The sequence below is a fragment of the Branchiostoma lanceolatum genome, chromosome 2 (assembly GCF_035083965.1).
Source record: "Branchiostoma lanceolatum isolate klBraLanc5 chromosome 2, klBraLanc5.hap2, whole genome shotgun sequence".
Taxonomy (NCBI): domain Eukaryota; kingdom Metazoa; phylum Chordata; class Leptocardii; order Amphioxiformes; family Branchiostomatidae; genus Branchiostoma; species Branchiostoma lanceolatum.
Genome location: NC_089723.1, coordinates 16293073 through 16315736, shown reverse-complemented (window position 1 = coordinate 16315736; position 22664 = coordinate 16293073). Strand labels below are relative to the sequence as shown.

Here is a 22664-nt window from a genome sequence, read left to right as displayed (position 1 = left end):
TCTGGTCCAGAAACTTGTCCCTGACAACTAGGCCAAACAAACTTGTGAGGTTTCAAAGGCCTCCCTGAATCGCATGTCCCCGAAACACAGGACACTATAATGATGTCACCGGTATGGCGTATGCAAATGTTACACGCCAGGTGAATTGTTGTCCCCACGCACGTGTACATCAAAAAGCGTTGGACAGCGGAGTATATTATAAGAGGCACTCGGGGCCAGACAAGTCGGGAGGGGGGCCGTGAGGGGACAGATGTTGGTGCGAAAGGTGGCGCTGAAACAGCCAGCCCTTCGCCTGTCTATAGAAATCGATGAGGCCGGATATTTTATGTCCCCGGATCAATAGACAGTGTATTACTTTGATGATTTTTCTGTCACACTGGAAATATGGTCCAGATGCAGCGGTGCAAGTGTGAGATGATTATGTGTCATGACTGATGAATAGTACTTAAAGGCTGTCATACGGCTCTGCTACTATTGGTTTTTACAGCATTTGCATCTTTTTGACACCTCTACGGCTACACCAATTGAATTTCTTGGTTAACGGAATTTAAAAAAAAAATGCTAGGTTGGAAAATCAACATGAAAACAGAATCGCAGAGGAAAGTTTGTACTTTGGTGCACACAATTTCAGGGAGTGAACAGGGTCAGGTGCAAGTTTTCACCCCAGCCTTCTGTTGCTAAAATAATAAAAAAATCTGTTAACCAAGAAATTAAATTGGTGTGGCCTAAGGGCTAAAAATGAAAGCAAAGTTTTGTATGTACTATGCAGAAGGAGCATTTTCAAATAATTTTGTTCTTGATATTTTAGGTCGATATACTGAAACTGTATGGCTGTAATGTGATTTCCAGACAGATATATGGAATTTCAATTAAACTAATCAGCACTAATTTGGCCTTGACTCGATTCAGGCCAAAAATGGATAGGTTTCCATCAGAGAAAACTGAATTTCTGCTTGAAATGAAAGACCATGTGCATAATGTAGATTGTATCTTGTACTCATGAAAAAGTTTCCTACACCACATTTTGTTATTTGGTTGTTCTGATGGTACTGTGGTTAACATCCACTACCATTAAAAAAACACCTTGATGTCTGAAGTGTGCATACCTCGGAAATCACTGTTACTGCGCCAGTAGATATCTTAAAATTCATCGCTTTTTAGATTTGGCGGTATTATGATTAGTGGCGGTATTATGGTAATGGGTGTTACACGTACATAACAGGTTTTATTATGAAAATGAGCTGTAAGAATATTTCACAAAGAATTGAAATGTTTTTTTCTGTACCCACCTGTGCTGCACTTTTCTGTAAACAGTGTTATTTTGGCAATGTAGTTGACCACAATCACAGAATTGTTGACAAGTAACGAAAGAGCCCAATACACTTAAGAAATAATAAGTTTATTGCAAATTCCTGCCCGAAGGCTAATTGTAAATAACATACATAAATGAACAGGGTACAAAATAGGTATAAAAGCGGCTAAACTAGATTATACAAACCAGTCTTAAAGTAATTGTCTATGAGGAAATGTCTTAAAAGGAGTTTCAAGATAGACATGTAACTTTTAAGTGTGTGCATCAGCATAAAATCCCTCTTTTATGACAATAAGTTTGCCAATATAAAGAATTTCTAGTTTCAGGAATTGTAAAATGACTTCTGCTGCATCATACTCCCATGCTAAGAAAATGATGAAATCTTTTTTTTTTGTGACAACCTTAATTCCTTTACCTGAGCAGACTGCCTATATTGGCAAGCACTTTGTAATATCTACTGGCTAGTTGGGCGGCTTTGGCTGTTTTTTTTTTTATAGCCAAACCAATAAAATGAAGAAATAAAATAAACTGCTAACAGTTGAGTTTGTACTGAATAGATACTGGCAGTTAAACTGATAACGGGATGTTTTTGGTGTACGCAGGACTCGGAGGGTGACACAGCGCTCCACGACGCCATCAGTAAGAAGAGAGACGATATGGTGACCCTCCTACTAGACGCCAACGCAGACATGACCATCACTAACAACAATGGCTTCAACGCACTGCACCACGCAGCACTCCGAGGAAATGCCAGGTTAGTCATTAAAATCTTTATCGTTTTGACTTTCATAAAAGGAGAACTATAAGAGTTTGACATAGAAAAGTACTCAGTCTGTAAGACGGACTAGATCATCAGTGTCGTTCATTTTCTTTTCAGAAATCTAATGGTTTCCCACTTTTAAGTGATGGCATGTAAAATGTTGTTAGTTATCTCCATGAAAAATGGAGATATAGTTTTGGGTGTGTCTGTTTGTCTGTCTTTCTGTCTGTTTGTGTTTCCGCACCACTCTAGTCAGCATAACTGAATAACACTGAAGAGCCTCTAACTGGATTTCAATGATATTTGGTATGTGGGCGGGTGTTGGGAAGTCGAAATTCAAGGTTGATTTTGGGCCCCCTGGTATGTGACCTTGGTACTGCAGCGGAACTTCCGTTTTTGTATCTTTTGACCTGGACGTGCTGTGGTCTTAATTTTTGGGTGGCAGATAGCTTGTGATGTAATGAAGAAGTGGTGTAGGTTTGGGCCCCCTAGCAGCTTCCTCTGGAACTGCAGGGGCATTTTGTTTTGCTGATGCACTGATGATGTGATAGGGGTGTTGAGTACTGTATAATTTATGTATAACTTGCATCTGTTAACACACATCTGGTAAATATATAAAACACACCTGAGTGAGAAAGGGATTCACTGCAATAATTTAGATTGAAACTTTAAGAGGTGTTCCTCGAACCTTATTGATGCGTACATGAATTATTGTCCTGGACTGTTAAAGCAGGACTATACTACAATACTAAATTGTTGGATGATGCTGCAATATCATATTCTGCCAACAAATTTCCCAAGATGACAAAGCCAACTTAGTCCTTCATATGAATGTTGACTTTGACTTTGTTGCACTTATGACAAGTGTTGCTGATGGCTAGTAAGATCAGGGTCGTGACGATGCTGTCTTGTCTGAGGAACATAAAGTAAATAAGACTGTCTCCTTGATGTTCCTTGGATGTCGGCTGAACCAGGGGATCTAAGTCACAGTTTTAACAAACAAACAGACAGACAAACAAACAAACAAACAACAGCCTCGCAGGTAACCGTTTTGTTACCTCAATTACGCTGGAGTTTACATGCAGTGTTTTAAAATCGCAATTATTGGTCCATTATTTATAGATCATGTATAATTTGAAGTCATTCTCTTTAGAAATACATGTACTATCATTACATATACACTGCGAACATCAGTAATATATTGATGTACTAAATGAACAATAAATGTTTGCTACATTACGTTATAAACAGACTCCATGGGTATAGCACTAGCACAAGGAACTGGCGGAGTCAACATTGTTCAGTAACATGACCATGTAGGGCATGGGGCTTTTCTTAAAGCGTTCAGTTTGTCTTGACTTGTTTTGCAAGAGTCAAGCTGGTTTCTGGACCGCCTTGTGCGCCCACTGATGTCTCAACGGTGAGGGGGGAACCAATGACGGTAGTCTGGAGACTGAAGGAGTTTTCTGGCAAATGACACGCAAAGGTGATCTTGCCGTCGCTCCAAAGTCTCAAGGCCTAGTAGAAGACAGGCATCTGCATAGTTTGCGTAGTTCTCACCTAGAATAGTTCTGGATTTTCTCTAGCTGGTTACGTTGTGGTTGAGTGAGGTCTGGATGCCACGCTGGTACGGCATACTCGCACACCGGTCGGACATAGCTAGTGTAGATAGTGACTAAATCTTCTGTAGGCAGTCGGAATGTTTTCAATTTTCTAAGCAGGAACAGTCTCATGCCACCTTTCTTTACCATGTGGTCAACCTGGGCATTCCATCTCAGATCTGCTTGTATGTACAAGCGCAGTAACTTTGCCACTTTAACCTCCTGTAGGGGGTGGTTATCTATTTTGAGTGGTGGGACGGTTCTCGAAAAGTGTAGGCACATCACCTTGCACTTTTTCGGATGAAGCTGCATTCTGTGTGCCGATGACCAGTTGTTTAACTCATCGAGATCGTGTTGGACCACAGTATGTGTCATAACATGTAAGATAATATAGATGTTGAGTAAATCATATTCCCCATAGTTCCAAACTTCCAGTGATGGTCACTGAATCGGATTGTACCTGGTTCCATGGAAGCTGAGGAGCCAGGTGTTGTTAAGGTTTATGGCCACCACTAGTACTGCATAGGATGGAGTGTATCAGAATTCCAGGGATGTTGGATGGATTTGGCTCCCTATATAGTTTCAAGGGTGTTCTTAAAGGCAACCAAAGCAATATTAGGGCCCAAAAAATTGGAATGAAAAAAATGCTTACATTTCTATGGTAGTGACATTTACTAACTTTGTTTAGCACATTTGCGTAATAACTTCATACTTTTGAGTATTTTAAAACTGCGCAAAATTGTGCCGTACGGTGATTCTCCTAGTTTTGTGAGCCTACAAAAACTATGGCCACGATTTTCAGTGAGTTCCCACATCAAACTAACGTCATATTTTAGCATCATGGACATTGCTATACATTGTGATAGTGTTGTTTGAACTAAAAATCATGTATAGAAATGACTAAATAAATTGACTTTCAAAATCCAATGTTCGGGCCCTAATATTGGCTTCCTTTAACACAGTTATGGCATGTAGTTCTTTGGATGTTGCCTAGAGAGGATTTTATAGAAATCCGTGTACGATAAGCAGAACAAATTCTGTCATGTCTATAGCTGTTGAGCTTCCATCAAGTCACATGGGTGCAGGATAACATTTTCTGTCAAGTCACATGGGTGTAAGGAAAAAAATTTCTGTCAAGTTTTATGGGTGTAATTTTCTGTCAAGTTCCATGGTTGTAGCGGTACATTTTCTGTCAAGTCATATGGGCATAGGGAAACATTTTCTGTCAAGTCCTATGGGCATAGGGAAACATTTTCTGTCAAGTCATATGGGTATAAGGAAAAATTTCTGTCAAGTTTCATGAGTGTAATTTTCTGTCAAGTTCCATGGTTGTAGTGGTACATTTTCTGTCAAGTCACACGGGTATAGGGAAACATTTTCTGTCAAGTTCCATGGCATGGGTATAGGGAAACAATCCCCTTTAATTTAGAAAGGTATTCTTTGCATGGACCAACAAATTTCAAGGACCCAAAGTATCCTGCATCAAAAGCTAGACTATATGTTCATGTACATTGTACTTGGACTGGTCGAAACAATGTAATTGGCATTGGGCGTGTTGTTGAAATTTGAGATATCAGTCATTGAAAAAAAAACTAAATTCTATCACTGTCTGGTATACACATGACGTATTTCTCACAGAAATCTTATTTCAGTATTTTTGCTATTTTGGGATGCAGCTGTCTCAAACATTTGTGTGTGTGTGTGTATGTGTGGCAGGGCAATCAATGTTAATGCGACTTAATTCTACCATTGTATCGACTTCAAGCATCTTTGTAGGTGGTATGAATATGGTTTGCAAGCAAAAGAGACACAATTTAATCTTTAATCAATAAGAAGGGCCAGGTTTGACTTGTTCTATTGACATATTTGCCGAAGTGCCATTTATTGGCTTTGAGAATTACTCTACAGGAAAGGGGAGAATACAAAACAGAATGGTAACAGCAATCATGTCCTTTGTAGGACATTATCTCTTACAGACATTCTAGAGGGCATCAGCATGCAAAAGATGATAAAGAAATCATGGCCGATAGCCACTGACCAAATTAGAATGGTAACGTTAGCTTTGCAAAATGCAGGAGAAAATGTATCTGTATCTGTATCTGTATAGCCGGTATAACCGCCCTTCGGCGTAACACACCAGCTTCGCAGGCACGCGGCGCGGCAGCAGCTGGTTATATTACACTGAACAGCCTAAAATGCAGTTTGATTTATGACCGTGGTGCCTTTTCTTTATACTGGAGCTGGATGTTAATCTTGACAGGAAGAAAATGCCCTTGTGTCCAATGCCTGAGTTCCCTCCCGATGATAAATGGCATCCGAAGCTTACAATTTTGAGTTAGAGCCATCATTCTCGGTGGGTTGAAATTGAGAGTCTTTCCCAAGTACACAGTCTACCATACAGCACAATGATATTCCTATGCAGTAATTGTAGTGGTGTCTGTTTGTTTATTTGTTCGTTTTGTCATTGTGTTGAATACTGTAATTCTTGTTTCTTTCACTGTAACTTTATGTTCACTGTTTTCACGATCACCTCTGTACCGTGACCTTATCATCACCGTGAAAAAAACATGTTGTTCTTGCCGCCACAGTGAAGTTAAAGTTCAGCAAAAATGTCCATTTTCCTTACACCGTGATATTTGACTACCGTGAAGATAAAGTGAATTACAGTATTGTGTAAATTAAAGTGGTAGCTGCAGTTTTGGGTGCAGACCTAACATTCAATGGGAATATCTGCACTGTAGTGTAGGTGCCTGGAATTTCAATGCCATCAAAAGGAAATGACACAAATACCGTTATACATGTTGCTGATCCAGGGCAAACCATGTATTAAATCACCATCAGAGCCCCCGGCAAGGAAGCTGCATTTACATCCTGAAGCCTAACATCAAATTTTGTAGCAGTCGTCAACTAGGCGCTTTGAACAGGATTCAAACGCTACAACATTACAATGGAAGACATCCAAGAAAGTCATTGCAACTAAGTAGAACATGGCATTCCTTATTACTGATCGGAAATGAATAAGTAGAGATGATAAATCATGGATCTCCATGATCACCTTTAATGAAAAATCAACCAAGAGTCATGCACATTAACGTGTTAGGTATTTTGCCTCCTTGTCAGTTGTAGGACTAACATACAAATATGGCAGACTAGGCTGACTTTCGTTAGCAAGCCTGTCCATTCCCTGTCAGATTAGCAAGAATTAGTCTTGCCGATATGATGCTGAAGTGTACAATGTAGGTGTGGCAGAAGAAAAGGGGAGCCTGGAAGTCTCTAATGCTACAAGTATTGATTTCTTTCTGGTTATAAACTTCTTTAAGCTGACATGGCCATTGATATGTAAATGCATGTTTTCCCAATACTACTGGATATATGGCAGCGCACATGAGTGTACATGTGCCTCCCATGACAAGACCTCCCAGCACTTAAGAAATTGCCAGCCCCTAATATGGTGATTTTGGGATGAAATCGACTCCTCACACACTACAAAAAATGCCATTCTCGTTTTTTCTTGTTTTTTCTTTGTTGAAGAAAAGTTATCTTCCAGAAAGAAAATTATTCCGTGTGCAAGAATAAGAACGAATAAGGAAATGTCAGTGAGGACGTAAGGAATATAAACTTTTTCTTAGAAAATTTTTCTCTAACCAAGTTGTTTTTTCTCACACATATGTGACTAAAACCTCGAAATAAATTTTCTTGTTGTTATGATTCTTCTTTGGCACAGAATTTTTATCTAAGATATATAAATTTCAGAGGAAAATATTCTAAGAAAAAGTTTATATTTGTTACGTCCTCACTGACATTTCCTTATTTCTTCTGTCCTCAAGAATAAATTTCTTACACCTAGAATGAGTTTCTTTCACTAAGAGTGAGGTTCTTGAAATAGGAATACCTTTCTGTCCTCAAGAATGAATTTCTTACATCTAGAATGAGTTTCTTCCACTGAGAGCGAGGTTTTTGACATAGGAATACCTTTCTGTCCTCAAGAATGAATTTCTTACACCTAGAATGAGTTTCTTCTACTAAGAGTGAGGTTCTTGAAATAGGAATACCTTTCTGTCCTCAAGAACGAATTTCTTACATCTAGAATGAGTTTCTTCCACTGAGAGCGAGGTTCTTGAAATAGGAATACCTTTCTGTCCTCAAGAACGAATTTCTTACATCTAGAATGAGTTTCTTCCACTGAGAGCGAGGTTCTTGAAATAGGAATACCTTTCTGACCTCAAGAATGAATTTCTTACACCTAGAATGAGTTTCTTCCACTAAGAGCGAGGTTCTTGAAATAGGAATACCTTTCTGACCTCAAGAATGAATTTCTTACATCTAGAATGAGTTTCCTCCACTGAGAGTGAGGTTCTTGTAGTAGGAATACCTTTCTGTCCTCAAGAATGAATTTATTACACCTAGAATGAGTTTCTTGCACTAAGAGTGAGGTTCTTGTAGTAGGAATACCTTTCTGTCCTCAAGAATGAATTTCTTACACCTAGAATGAGTTTTTTGCACTAAGAGTGAGGTTCTTGTTGTAGGAATACCTTTCTGTCCTCAAGAATGAATTCCTTAAACCTAGAAACAGTTTCTTGAATCAAGATGGAGGTCTTGAATCAAGAATACCATTTAATAAATCAATGATAATATAATTTAAACATGTTCCAATCATATTTATTATCATTGATCTAATTGTTTAATACACAGTTTTGGATTTTTCTTTCTAATGCCCATTCTTAACCAAGGATTGCAAAGATCAACCAGTTTGCAATACAATTGTTTCCATAAATGTTTCACATTTGATGCTGTGATAAAAGCACATTTTCTCTGTGCTCATACAAATAACTAATTGTCCTTCTAAAACTGTCAGATCTGCAGTGTTGTAGCTGTCCTTCTTATAATCAATGACTTGTAATTGTTGAAAGATTTTCCAAACTTGAGACGGGGGCATCTTCTTTGGTCCAACAGGTTTCTAAGTCTAGAAAAACACACAAAAAAGATGACGATGACTCAGTCATTTTCCTACATCGCCCCCCTCCCCCTTATACATGCATGGGGATGGGGGCTTGTGCATTTGCTTGAAAATGTTATACTTATACTTTTTTAGTACCTTGTAGGTATTACTGCACTTAACGTACATGTTCTGCAATTACTGGTTGGCTGTATCATGCAACCACAAACACAACAAAGGTTTCTAAGCCTAGAAAAACACACAAAGAGTTAGTGACTGTCATTTTCCTATATCGCCCCCCTCCCCCATATACATGCATGGGGGAGGGGGGGGCTTGTGCATTTGCTTGAAAATGATATACTTCAACTTTTTTAGTACCTTTTAGGTATAACTGCATTAAACGTACATGCTCTGCAATTACTGGTTGGCTGTATCATGCAACCACAAACACAAAACTAAGAGTATCTACTTGGGAAATAAGTTATTTTCATGCAAGACGGGCTATAACATACCTGGAGCATATCTGTTGATGGCGTTGGCCTGAGGAAGCATTTTGGAACTTAAAACAAGTCATCTACGCTGTGTAGTGAGTCCCACATGATACCAAAAAGTGTCCTCACGAAACTAGCCACATCTTTCCCTATTATTGTAAGATCTAAATCCAGCTGTATCAGGCAAATACAGCTGGAGCCCAAAGTCAACGGTCCACATTCAAACTCTCTTTACAGCAAAGGATGATGGGAGTATTAAATTAGCATAATTTACTTTCTCATTACAAGAAAAACAATAATTATCTTCTTGAGCTTTACAATGTTAAGAAAAGAAAGGAAATCATGCAAATTCGAACTTTCATTTTCAGATAACACAGAAAAGCAGGAAACATCTTTCTTTAACTTTGTGGAAAAGGAATTCGAACAGAAAAACACTTGGGAATTACTTGTTTTACAGTTTCTTGATTTTCTCATTTTTCTTAACTGTATTTGGTCAAGAAAATCCTTACATCTTCTTAGATATACTAAGAATAGCAAGAATCATATTCCTCAGACTTCCTAAATCAAGAAAACAAGAAATGTCAAGAATGTTTTCTTAGTGAAATGAAAGTCTAAAGAAAAATTCATGTATGGCAAGAATAAAAATCTTAAGAGTAGATTCTGTAAAATACTCCATTTCACCAAACAAGAAGCAAATATTGTGTGAAGAATAAGGAAGAAAGATTGACTAGAATTTCTAGAATATTCTTGCTGATAAAAAATCAGACTAGAAATCCTCTCTTCACCTAAGAAAAACAAGAATAAAACTCTTAATGTAAGATTTAACGTACAAAGGTTTTGCGTAAGATTTCTTGATTTTCTTGAAATTCTTTATGGAAGAAAATCTTTCTCTCAATAAGAAAAAACAAGAAAACAAGAAAAATAAGAAACAGCATTTTTGGTAGTGCATATGGGTGATGATTATATGTTGACTTAGGAGTCTCCGACATGTTCCTAGCCTGCAGTCCAGCCTTCCTACAGCTTTAGTCCGGTATCCAGGCGGGAAGCGGAGCTTGGGTAGCGGACTAAAGCAAAGAAGACTGGACTCCAGGCTAACATGTTCCTGTAATATATAAAGATGTCAGGACTGTGTAGACCAGGCCTCATCGTATCACACCACACACCATCACACTAGTACAATATCACACCTTATGTCATGCCTGGGCCTGATACGGGTGTTCCGGACCGTGTGATAACTATCCGTATCACATGAGGTTCTAGAGTTGTATCACATGCCTATTGGGCTTCCATAGAATATTTAGAATGTATTTCGAGTGCGCCGGTTGCGCCGCCGTCAAAAATTCGAATACCGGATTCGGAGGTTAGAATCAATGTTGTTACAGTTTTGTGTTCGAGGACACAAAACTCCCTCTACTTTTGGCGCTTTCCGCATTGAAATGTGTGTTTTTTCGGGTGGGCATGACATAAATAAGATACAACACGGAGTGTTACATATCACCCTCGGTCCTGGCCCTCCCGCGGGTCAGATCGTCTGCCTCCCTCGGGTCTGGGATCCTAGCCGCGGTCGGGCTGGTACCTCGGGTGATACGGAATACTCCGTGTTGTATTCTATATACATTATACCACTGTGACACTGTATCACCCCAAATACAGGTTTAAACTGCATCCCCGGAATTCTCCCGATCAAGAAGTACACAGAATGTCTCAGATTTACAGACAGATAATCTTTCTGTGATCTAAGTCCAGTGGAGTGGACCTACATGTATGGTAATGGTCAGTCTGGGGATGTCATGCACTCTTGGAGCCTGAATTGCAAATTTCATTGTGACCAGAATTTAAACAAATGACCGGTGCTCGGACCTGGATGGAGGCCAAAGTGGTCGTGAGAACTTTGGAAATGGGTTGCCATCAAAAAGCAACAACTTAACATCGGAAAACACTTCGAGTCATGATGTGTGATGTCTTGATAGGCATTAGGTTCGATATAGGAGATGACACTGCAACAAATTCAGCAATATGCAAATACACGTGATTGCTTATCCAAGAGCCAGATGTAGCACAGTGGTTGCAGATTCTCCTCCCTGATATCTGGTATTCAAATTTAAGATTTGTCAAATGTCTGCAAAATTACTCACCTTAATACAGGAACGAAGTTTAACCTCTTCCACTGGTCCTAATAGCAAGACACTCAGTGACAAAGCATCCGCCAGAGGTGCAGCGCAAATCTTGAAGCACTTTACAGCACCTTATGTTGAAGTATGAAGGAAGGAATTGTGGTATTGGCTATGATGGTTCTTGGAGATCAATCCAAAGGTGTTAAGAATTCGTATATGGCTATGCTGCAACTTATATGTACAGGGTTTCATCCTCACCTCACCTATCCCTTGACCTCTTTTTGGGTCATTGGGGCACCATGAATAGATCCTCCACTAGTGATGCGTACCTAAACCCCAGACCTGATCCAGACTGGACCTAACGTTTAGGTTCAAGTCCAAAAAAACCTAAACGTCTGGAAAGAAGTCCTGACTTGAAACAAAAAATCTCTCGCTTATGTATAGTTATACTCCCTTTTTGTCTTAAGCCATCATAAACCTTCCTTAGATCATGAAATTTGCAATGAAAAAAAACATGAAAATATTGCTGTTTTTGTGTTTTATAACAGTTACTGAACTTTTGTGTTTACTACTGACTGTATATAATTTCGCATACATAGTTTTCAAAGTGCATGTAAGATATATGCCAATTTTTGTAACAGGAAAAGATATTTTAGCAGACATATGCCATAGGTTCAGGTCCGGACTTACAAGTCTGCACATGAACCTGAACCCCTGGATCTGAATCTGGACCTGAACCTGGGTTTAGGTTCACAGCACTATCCTCCACCATCCTTCTCCACCTCACTCTATCCTCTGCCACTCTCACTGCTGCCGCTAAGCTTAGTCCTGTCCACTGGCTTTTACGTTGTCTTCCCACCGTTTCCTCTGTCTTCCTCTCTTTCGCCTGCCTGGCACTGTCCCTTATGGTATGGTTTTTGCAAGCCCTGACGATCTTACCACACGACCGAACCATCTTAGCTTGCGCTTCATTACAGTTATCAAGAGGTTGACATGTGGTCCAATGGCTTGTTCCACTTTGTTGTAGATTAAATTTTCCTCGTTAGTAACACGGTCTAAGGGTTTCATCCATTGGGTTTTAATACATATAACCAGATAAGTAAAATGGCAACATCAGCATATTTACAGAAGTCCTAGTGAAGTTTTCCTGATTGACTTGCAGATAAAGGTGCGTTTTGGTCAAATGTTGTTTTGTTTTGATTTTATGAAGATGCACGGAATACAACGTACTGAAGGTGATGGAAACATGTAAATGTTCATCTGCCTGTTGTCCAGTACCAATGACATCACTACCTCCTGTGATCACATATCCAGGACAATTGATAAATATAGCAATCAGATATTTGCATGATATATTCATATCTGATACTTATATGTCACTGGAGCTTGTTCCATATTTTCATCAGCTTTCAGTCATTTTTTGCATATTTTGCTATTGATATAGCTACAATGTACTTTTGATGATGAAGAGTATTGATGTTATGACTATGAGTTCAGAAGGAAATTTAGAAGGATGCATTTTTTTAAAATATGTATGCCGACCCTCTACCCACCATTGTGAAACAAATGTCTGGCATCTTTGAATGCTATCCCAGCTCTTGGCTTCTTGTCCTCTGGATGGGTTGGTAGTCACATTTGCATGGGAAATACAGTGCACAATTTTGGGGAGGTCAAAGGTCCCTGTTTTTGCAGCTGGTAGTCTTGTAATGTGTAATACACGTACATGTACATCTATATGTGGAATATGACAACAAATACCTCCTAGCATAAGCTCTGATAAGCTATACGTTTATTCTTTGTGCTTAACTCAAACGGTAGATGTATAATGTAGTTTTTGTGGTGTTTTGATTATAAAATCCACATTCTAGCTTTAGATTTATGCCCGTGCTTGTAGAATTTTGAAAATTTAATCTCTCTTACCGTTTCCGCGTTAGCCAGACTGATTGGATTGTTATTCATGTAGCTGTGCAGTCTCATAGTCTACAGGGCTTCCGTTAAGCCTCCGTGTTGTAACTCATGAAATACAACCCACAATCGTACATCTTCTACTTCATGTAAGATCGTGGACATGATGACTTGGCCTTTTATGGTACAATTAGGGACCCTTTGGAAAATACAACCAGATCAAGCCCGATCTAAATTTATTTACCAAGGGTAACCCGACGTTGTAGCATTCACGAAGAGTAATTGTGTTATTTCCACGTTTGATATTCTGTATCAAGCAGATTTGTAGTATTTCAGAAAATTTAGCTATATTTTTGTCGTTAAATTGTTTGTCTAAGAATGAAGCCTGAATGAGCTGAGTGACAATAAAATGCCATAATCTGTCCTATAGGGTAAACACATGGTATGTACATGTAGTTTTTCCATGTAAGGTGTCAACAAGGTGCATCAAGATGCATAATATGATAACGTACTGGAATTTGGGTTCCAGCCTCCGTCAATACTTTGACTTAGACATTTTCTATTGCATTCTCTTCCCCTCCCCCAATTACGATGGGACGTGGGGTGTCCATCAACTTGAATCCTACAGCCAATAGTGCTGGGATGAAGCCAGGACAGCCCAGTAGGGTTTTGTATAAGGAAATCAAATTGGACAGATATTCATTATAATTTGACCTATCAAATTGGTGTATTAGTAATGGGTATATCTGTAGTTGTTGTATTCAGGCCACAGCTAGAGGGAATGTATTCATCCTTGTAATTATAATCAGTCAGATATTTGATCTCTTTTTCCGTTTCCTATAGTTGTGTAGTGAGTTTTGAATTCCATGTAGTATTAATAATGTGTAGAAGAATCTGCATGGCCTACCTTTCGGAGATTTTTCAATTTGGTACAAGAGGTACATGTATCTATGTGGACAAGGGTGTAGGATTTGCATGCATTACAAGTCACACATATGATTTCGTTATGGTCTTCAGGCCCACACATGATTTGTTAGTATTATGTGTAGAAGAATCTGCATGGCCAATCTTTCTGAGATTTTTCAACTTGATACAAGAGGTACATGTATCTATGTGGACAAGGGTGTAGGATTTGCATACATTACAAGTCACACATATGATTCTGTTATGGTCCTCAAGCTTATACATGATTTGTTAGTGTTATGTGCAGAAGAATCTGCATGGCCAATCTTTCGGAGATTTTTCAACTTGGTACAAGAGGTACATGTACATGTATCTATGTGGACAAGGGTGTAGGATATGCATGCATTACAAGTCACACATATGATTTTGTTATGGTCCTCAGTCTTATACATGATTTGTTAGTATTATGTGCAGAAGAATCTGCATGGCCAATCTTTCGGACATTTTTCAACTTGGTACAAGAGGTGTATGTATCTTTGTGGACGAGGGTGTAGGATTTGCATGCATTACAAGTCACACATATGATTTCGTTATGGTCCTCAGGCTCATACATAATTTGTATCTTGTGCAAGGAAGCAGACTGGACATACATGTATAGTGGAACAAGGTCTATCACCGCTGTGTGGTTGTTTTGTTCGTTTTGCCTGGTAGGGATTTGATGTTAAAAGATGATTCGATACTTTGGACGGTGTAACTGTGATTTGGAGGCCTGTAAAATTTGTAATACAAATAAATTATTGTACCATTGAAGTAGAAATATAGCAAGTTTACAGCTTTGGGAGATAGTTGCCATGGTATGAGGTTGGTTGAAATTTTGCTTTGACCCTTGAGAGTGATAATTGAAAAGTCACTTTTGGACCCTGAGGTAGGTATGGGAGAGTTTGAGAAATTGTGTATTCAAACCATGACTTAAAAGTTGCATCCTGAAACTAGTGTGGTTGTAGATTGTACGTATATGTACTGCAGTCATTTGCGTAGAGATAGAGACAGACACAACGTGCTCTGCACCGATGGTAAATTCCAATAACTTTATTGGTCCTGTAAGCAGATTGCACCAACAAAATTGCAGCGTCCATCGATTTATGGTGATGTGAGCTCTATACTGCTACAAAAATTGCACATTACACTTTTCATGAAACACAATGCTGAGGAAAAACACTTAGCAAATGTCAATGATTATAGCCATGCACGTGGATGTCATACACACCACATATCTATGCTTTACTGCATATGTACATATTAAACATTTAGTTCTGTGCTATATCCACCATGAAATATAACCAAATTGGCCAGATGGACTGATTTTCTGCACGATGTCTGACGTTATGACACAAAATAGACGACTACAATGGATGTTATAGATAAATACCCACTTGGGAGATATTTGACTACAATAAGATAAAAACGCTCTTCAATATACTCGTCAAATTAAGCAGGTGTTTTATTTTGCCTGTAACTAAAACAAAATAGCTTAAAATAGTTGAAAATGTCACAATTCTATAACATGAAATACTTTATTGACACAATAAAAGTACAGTGACTTCTGTTTGATCTTTTACAACTATATTACAACACATCTGCTGATGCCATATCATAACAATCATTGAAAGAAAATATGTTGAGACATCTAACTTCAAAAGAGTACATTAGTCATGTTCAACACTGTAAGCATCAGCTGTTGGGGAAAACTGCAATTAACATTACAGAATCATTAAGCAATTACCTGCAGGATGTTACAATTATACCCTCTTGACTTGTGATACAAGTACATGTACCATTTAGATAAAAAGAAATGATGGTATTTTTTACAACATGATTGGTGTATTCAACAATAAAATGAACAAATATTTGTAAAAATCATCTGTTAAAACCTTCGTAACATCTTTTAAGTCTGGTACAATGTAGAGTCTTACATACATTCCTAATTTTGAGCTTAGAATGATATAATGTAGGGATAAAGAACAACATGTTGTATGCATGTACATGTAATATCATCTTTCAATATCCAAGAATTGATAATAATCTAATTGCATATCAATTGCCATGAAAGAAAAATATTGGCAAGCATTGAAATTATTCAAATGACTATACACAAGGAAAGGCTGTGATTGGTCTAACACTATAGAAATCAAACAGATCATATTCTAACACTAAAGTAAAAGAAAACCTCTCTTAATAAGCCTGTACAATTGAAAATATGGCCAGAGATACTCCAACCTTTTTTCAAGCAAACGTAAATGCTAATTTCAAAATTTAAGGCAGATAAAACAAAGTATTGTTGCTCATGCAATCCTAACAATATAGAAATTCCCAACCAAAGTAAAGTTGCAGGAGAAGGTTAGCACCAGTAGCAGGGTTTTGCAAAAAAAGCCTTAGGTCGGTGTGGTGCGTCCCACTAACCTTTAAGACTTGGATCTACTCTGCTTTGTTGCCAAGGAATTCCCTTCTTAGTAGAGGAAGTTGAATGGAAGGCTTGGAATGTAGGACCTGTAGTCCAACGATGAATGTGCGGTTGAAAATGCAATGCTACAGCTGGTTGAAGGGGACCAAATCCATTGAGGAGTTGATTTGGTTCCAATTTACCAGCTTTAGCACAGCATCCCTGATACTTGGCAAGTGCAGGCAACGTCCTTCCTTCCTTCCTCTTACCTACTTCTAATAAGTCTTTTCCTATACAGTTCTATACAGGTCTTCAGTATGGGGCCATCGGTGGTTCCTTATCTTCCTTCGTCTGTATTCAACACACTGAAGCTTATATGAATTATCTATACCAGTAATTGACTGCGTTTGTCCTTAATACCTGTCTTTATCATATCCTTTTCTTTTGTGCTTAAGACCTTATAAGCTGTCAACTTCAATATGATTTGTAGCCATTATGTCAAGGCATCCAACTCATATATCCAATTGCAAGCTCGTGTTTAAACACACAGGGTAGCAATCATATGTAACCATATTAAAGTATATTTGCTGTCTAGTATAAAATTTCTAGTTCCTTTGATTATTAAAGATGAAGATAGCTATCTTTCTCTTATACCAACCATTAAATGTTTGTTCTAAATATATAAGATGTTTCATTTTTAGTCACTATAGACATACAGTCTTAAGTCTCCAGTTCTATGTTTGTTGTAAAACTTCTCAAGCTTCAAAAAGAGAGCTTTGCATCAAGGTCTAGACTAATGCTGCATCTAGGAAATACCTATAGGGGCCCTTAATGGAGGAGTTATACCAATGAACACCTCTGTTGAAGGATTTTCAATACATAAAGGCTTGACCTGGGGTTCATCCTAGAGCTAATTTGGAAAATGCCACTTACCTTTAAAGCTTAGTATCTCACTCTCTTAGTGCCCAATATTGTGGGTCAGAAAAGGAAGTACATCATTGCCTCTTTCATCATTTAAAGCCGTGGGTTCACAGACAAGTCACGGTAAAATTTACATAATACCTATGTTTATATTACATTGATAAGGCAGATGGAATATTTTCTGCTACAGAGAAAGACTTGCTTGTATTTGGTAGACTAGTAGTCAGAATTATATTACACATACCCTAGGAAACTCAAACAGATGTTAATTCTTATATACAATAAAAAATTAGCTAGCCAGTACAGTTTCATTCTACCCTGCTCTAAAGCCACAACCATGTATTATAAGAGTTAATGAGACTATATATCTTTATTTACAAAATGCCGCTGATTCCCAGTCACTGTCATTGAAGCAAACAGGACAAGAAAATGTGAAATGTTAGAAGTATAACCGGTAGTAGCTAATTTCCCCATATTAGATGATGAATTTAAAAAGGAGACCATGGCATATTTTCTATCCCCTGTTAGCTGCTTCCTGGCTCCGACTTAATCTCCATAAGTATTCTTGCTGTTATCTATCTAAATCTGCCGACCAAATTTGGCCAGACCACACCTAATTTCCCTCCCTCAAGGCACGACTACTAAGGGCCGTGATAAATAGATGATCTCAACGTCTTGCCGAAAAACAGAATTTACCGCTGTAATCGGAGATGATATGTCATTTTTTCTCAGTGACCTTGAAGACACCCAAAGTTACGGAATCAGCACTTACGTATTTGAGATTGTCTTGAGTTCGATTCCCCTCCATCCCATCACAGGATGCAAGACAAGGCCTGTGTTCCCTACAATGCAACATCCAGGCTTGAAAACCTTCCACCTCCTATGAAACATTACATGATAGGCTGCAAGACAGCAAACGAGGGTGGCAGGAGCGGCCTTTGATGGGATAGGGTACAGGACGACTGAGGTCCTTTTAGGAGATGCGTATCAGCATGTGCCTGCCGAGTGCTTAAAAATTAACAAGGAGGAAGTAGAACGTAATCGGATATGCAGGAAAAGTGCGGACCCGTGGCCGGCTTGCAATAAGTCTAATAGCTCCCCAGTGAGGCAGTTGGCTGACTTTCCAATGATAGTCCCGTGACCTAGGAAAATATCCACATGATGAAAGGGCAATGAAATATTAAAACAATAGCTGGAGACATTCCCTCTGGGTGGCCTCTCTTCTCCGCCTACCAAGTGACCAATACTCCCTCCCTGCTGAAGGACTTGATCTGGTGTTAAATGGCCTGGCCGCTCCCTATCCCTCATCCCCGTTTCCCCAGCAGATGGACCTGCCCAGAAGCTGGCAGTACCGGTGACAATAGGAACAGAAGGTGGCCGGAGGACCACTCTGCCAGGCCAGGGACTGCCAAGCCTATTCAATCTGCAAATTATGTGCAGGCATCAATCACCAATGGCCCGCTGATTATCCCCACTCTGATGAAATATCTTCTCGTTTTCCCTCTGCCTACTAAACAGAAGCCTCTGTGGCCACTATAAACAGAGCAGTCTAAATGTTAGCTGAACCAATACAAGCACAAACCTTTGGGGCTTACCTGCAAATGTAAAAACAACATCTATGTCAGATCAATTGCCACAGTTGGTTAGTGGCTTAGTACCAGCTACTGCCTTGTAGCAATCAGACAGCCAGTACTCGAAGAGAGGCCAAGAGTATTGGCAAAATAATCTGTCCGTCCAACAATTTTCGGAGGCCTTTTCAGAGAGAGAGGGCCGCCGTTATGTCAGGAGCTTCGTGTGATGTTGCAAAAGGATGAGCACAGGACAGGAACGAGATACCATCCACCTAAATCAAATTTGTGATTTTATATTGAATTTTTTCCTTATCTAATCGCTAAGGAAGATGAGACACTCCCAAAGCATTGAATTTATAATGCACTTAGCCGTCAGTTAGCAACTTTTGTGTCTGGGGATGTGCTGGAGGGGCCCATGGTTTTTACACAGGCAAGTGCCAAAACCTGGCATGGTTGCTGACCTAACATTTGCTAGATTCCTTACATAGCTAACATCTCTACTACGTGGCCCTCATGCTAACTTTAAATGGCCAATCCCCTTTAAGGGCAACACCAGTAGAAAAAGGGGAGTCAGCTGGGAGAGCTGACCAAGGCGGGGTGGGGAATTACTCGGTATTGGTTGGATGGCAAGTGCTGCATCTTCCATGGCTAATTAAACATGTTTCATTTTCAGCCTTACTGGCTTCATTGATTAGGGACTGGGGGTATTATATATGAATGACCAGTGCAGGGGCCAGCCAGTCTAGAAAAGGTGACCCAACAGGAAGAGATTTTATTTTGTCACAACTGATGGTTTCAAGAGGAAAACTTACTAGTTATGTTATGAATATGATTATGATAAAGGTATAATAAGACTTGTTGTGTCAATATAAAGGCCCAGTGGCATAATTACTCCATTCCTGATTGTCTTCAATTCCCATGGTGACGCCTGCCTGAGTAAATGTAAATGATATTTGCATAATGTGTCCCTTTACCCAATTTCGGTGAGTTGTTCTTCTCGCTGCCTAGTGTGAAAAAATGCGACCAACTGTGCATCCCCGTCCCATGCACCTGTTAGGGACAGTTGGTCGTCCTGTCAATCATTTCAGCAGGACCTGCTAGAACAGCAGAAATTGTGCAAGTCTAAAAACACCCGTGGCTGTTTGTCACCTTGAAGTCAGGGTACTGGAGGTGATGATTTATTTACAGTCTGCCACTGTTGCCTAGCCTGGGCATTTACAATGGAGTTTTGGTTTAATCAGGTTTTTGTGTAGCGGAGGTCGAACTATTAAAGGCTTTGTACAATCTGTCAGCCCCCAGGCCCTTTCTGTGTTTGACCAAAATCTTCAACTGCATTTAGTTCTTATCATTCATTATCACTGCAATAACGCCACCACAGAACCAAAAATATTCAGTTATCATTTTTACGAAAATCGGATTATAACACACAGTTTTCAGTGTATGCTGCCTATGGTTTCTCAAGATATCAAGTAGTGCTATCTTGGTAGTGTCACTTTTCATAAATTCTCCTCAGCTGTGTAGTTCTTATCATTATCACTGCAATAAAGCCACCATAGAAACAAAAATATTCAGTTATCATTTTTTGAGAAAAAATTGGATTATAACACACAGTTTTCAGTGTATGCTGCGCTTATGGTTTCTCATGATATCAAGTAGTGCTATCTTGGTAGTGTCACTTTTCATAAATTCTCCTCAGCTGTGTAGGAACAGGCACGGTGACGGTGTTAAAGCATGGGAGCTGAGTCATACTGTATACCCAGGGCAATACACATGTATTTGTACTAAGTAAGGGGAAGTTTTGATTTCACAAGGTCAGGGCAGCAGTTTGGCAAATGCTCCGTCAATCTCATCCGAATCAGCTGCCCGTCTTGCCATATATACACATGCGCATCGCAGTGACAGATGCACCACATAGCAACACAACACGACTCCTTTCTCCGCAGCATTACTGCTTCCTCCAGCGCTAACCGAATACTTTTTCCTTATACATCCACAGGGTTGACATTCTGTGGTGGTCATTTGGGACGGCATGTCAAGAATTTGTGTTTGCATGGGATACTTTTGACCATGCAGCACTATGCGGACCATGGGGCTATATTAGTCACAACTAAATTACTGTCTTCAACACCCCGGTGACAGGACAGCTGACCATGCCTTTCTCGTGGCCCTGGTCCTGTCACTCTTTGACGAGAAGGGAGGGACATAGGATACTGCGCAAATTTTAGAACGATCCTCAATTTCAGATGTCATGAAAAAATTGATTCAACCGGTGATTTAGAAATTTGTGCAAATCTAGGACGGGAAACCTGCTATTATCAATCAATCAATCAATAAGAATGGGTGTGGCAAAAGGACGTATTCGTTGCAGAAGAGTGCTGATCTAAGCTCGCTCCGAAAATGACAGCAGATAAGAACCAAGTAGAAAAGGAAGAAATTGTCCCTTTGGTAAACAAGAAAACTACCTTTATCACTTAATCATCTAGTCGTTCCAACTGACTCAATTGTTAAGACACTGCCTTGCCCTCCCACCCTATCACAATATATGTACATGTATGTGCCAGCCTATGGGGATCTTATATACATGTACTTCTCACAAACATAACTTAATAGTCAAAACTGAAAGAACAAGCTGGTGTCCCATATATCAATATCATATCTTTTATAATGTCTAGTAGTCATTTGGGTGTGGTTATGTTTCATAATCCTTCACTGTCTTTATAGCAGTTATTATTATTTTATTTCTCCAATCTTAATAATACTCAAGCCCTTTAAATCTGACATCTTGGCCACAGCGAAAAAGAGTCGTATGTAATCTAATTTCCCCCCATCAAATCTGCATACGGATGGGTCAATACCAAATCATGTAGATGGGTGGTACAACAGATGGGACCCTGCAGCAGGGGGCTGTACAACAGGGGGGGCTGACAGTCCCTACACCTGTGTCACAAGCCTGCTCAAACATTCCCTCCCTCCTCTGTGTGAAGATCCTACACCTGTCTCAAAACTTGTTCACATATTCCCTCCCTCTATCCTGTGAAGTCCCTACACCTGTGTCACAAGGCTGCTCAAACATTCCCTCCCTCCTCTGTGTGGCGATCCTACACCTGTTTCAAAACCTGTTCACACACTCCCTCCCTCCTGTTAAGTCCCTACACCTGTGTCACAAGGCTGCTCAAACATTCCCTTGCTCCCTCCTGTGTGGAAATCCTACACCTGTCTCAAAACCTGTTCACACACTCCCTCCCTCCCACAACTTTGAAACATGCCTTATCAAATGCTCTCATTTCAATTGATAATTGTTTGGTGCAGAATACTTGAGGTAGCATTTTATAAGTTCAGTCACGTACTGTCCTTTTTTTCCTATGAAAAGAAAGATATATGAAAGTTTCATTGAAAGTACACATAGCCTTATGGTGTACACAGTCAATGTGAAATCTAATGTAAAATTTACTTCATTAGATTAGGAACATAATGTGTACAAATTCACTACAAATGTGCAAAGTAGGGGGGGCAGGCACCTCCCTACCCATGTTCTTATGTTTTATATACATGTACCTCTGGTTAAAATAGCCAGTGCCACCCCCCCATCCATTTGCAATTCTAATCTCTTCCTTGATATCTTGCCCTGCATTTCTTTCTCCTTTTTCTGAAACAGCCCTATGTGTGTGGCTTTCTGCTGTAAGATGACTCAGTAGAGCTTTGATATCAAC

At 39.4% G+C, this 22664-nt stretch overlaps 1 protein-coding gene and 1 long non-coding RNA gene across 9 annotated transcripts in view; one reads left to right on the top strand and one right to left on the bottom strand.

Moving 5' to 3' along the window:
- The window catches only part of LOC136427598 (E3 ubiquitin-protein ligase MIB1-like), a 66541-nt gene that overhangs the window by 24385 nt on the left and 19492 nt on the right, over window positions 1-22664 (top strand). For all 8 annotated transcript variants that reach the window (XM_066416574.1, XM_066416572.1, XM_066416570.1 and 5 more), the window contains exon 13: window positions 1915-2066. In XM_066416574.1, coding sequence (XP_066272671.1) covers window positions 1915-2066 — 152 coding nt within the window. The remainder of the gene's footprint in view (window positions 1-1914; window positions 2067-22664) is intronic.
- On the bottom strand, window positions 8311-9263 carry LOC136427620 (uncharacterized). The gene is made up of 2 exons (XR_010754481.1): window positions 9122-9263; window positions 8311-8636 (listed from the first exon to the last, which is right to left on the bottom strand). It is a non-coding gene; the product is annotated as an uncharacterized lncRNA (long non-coding RNA).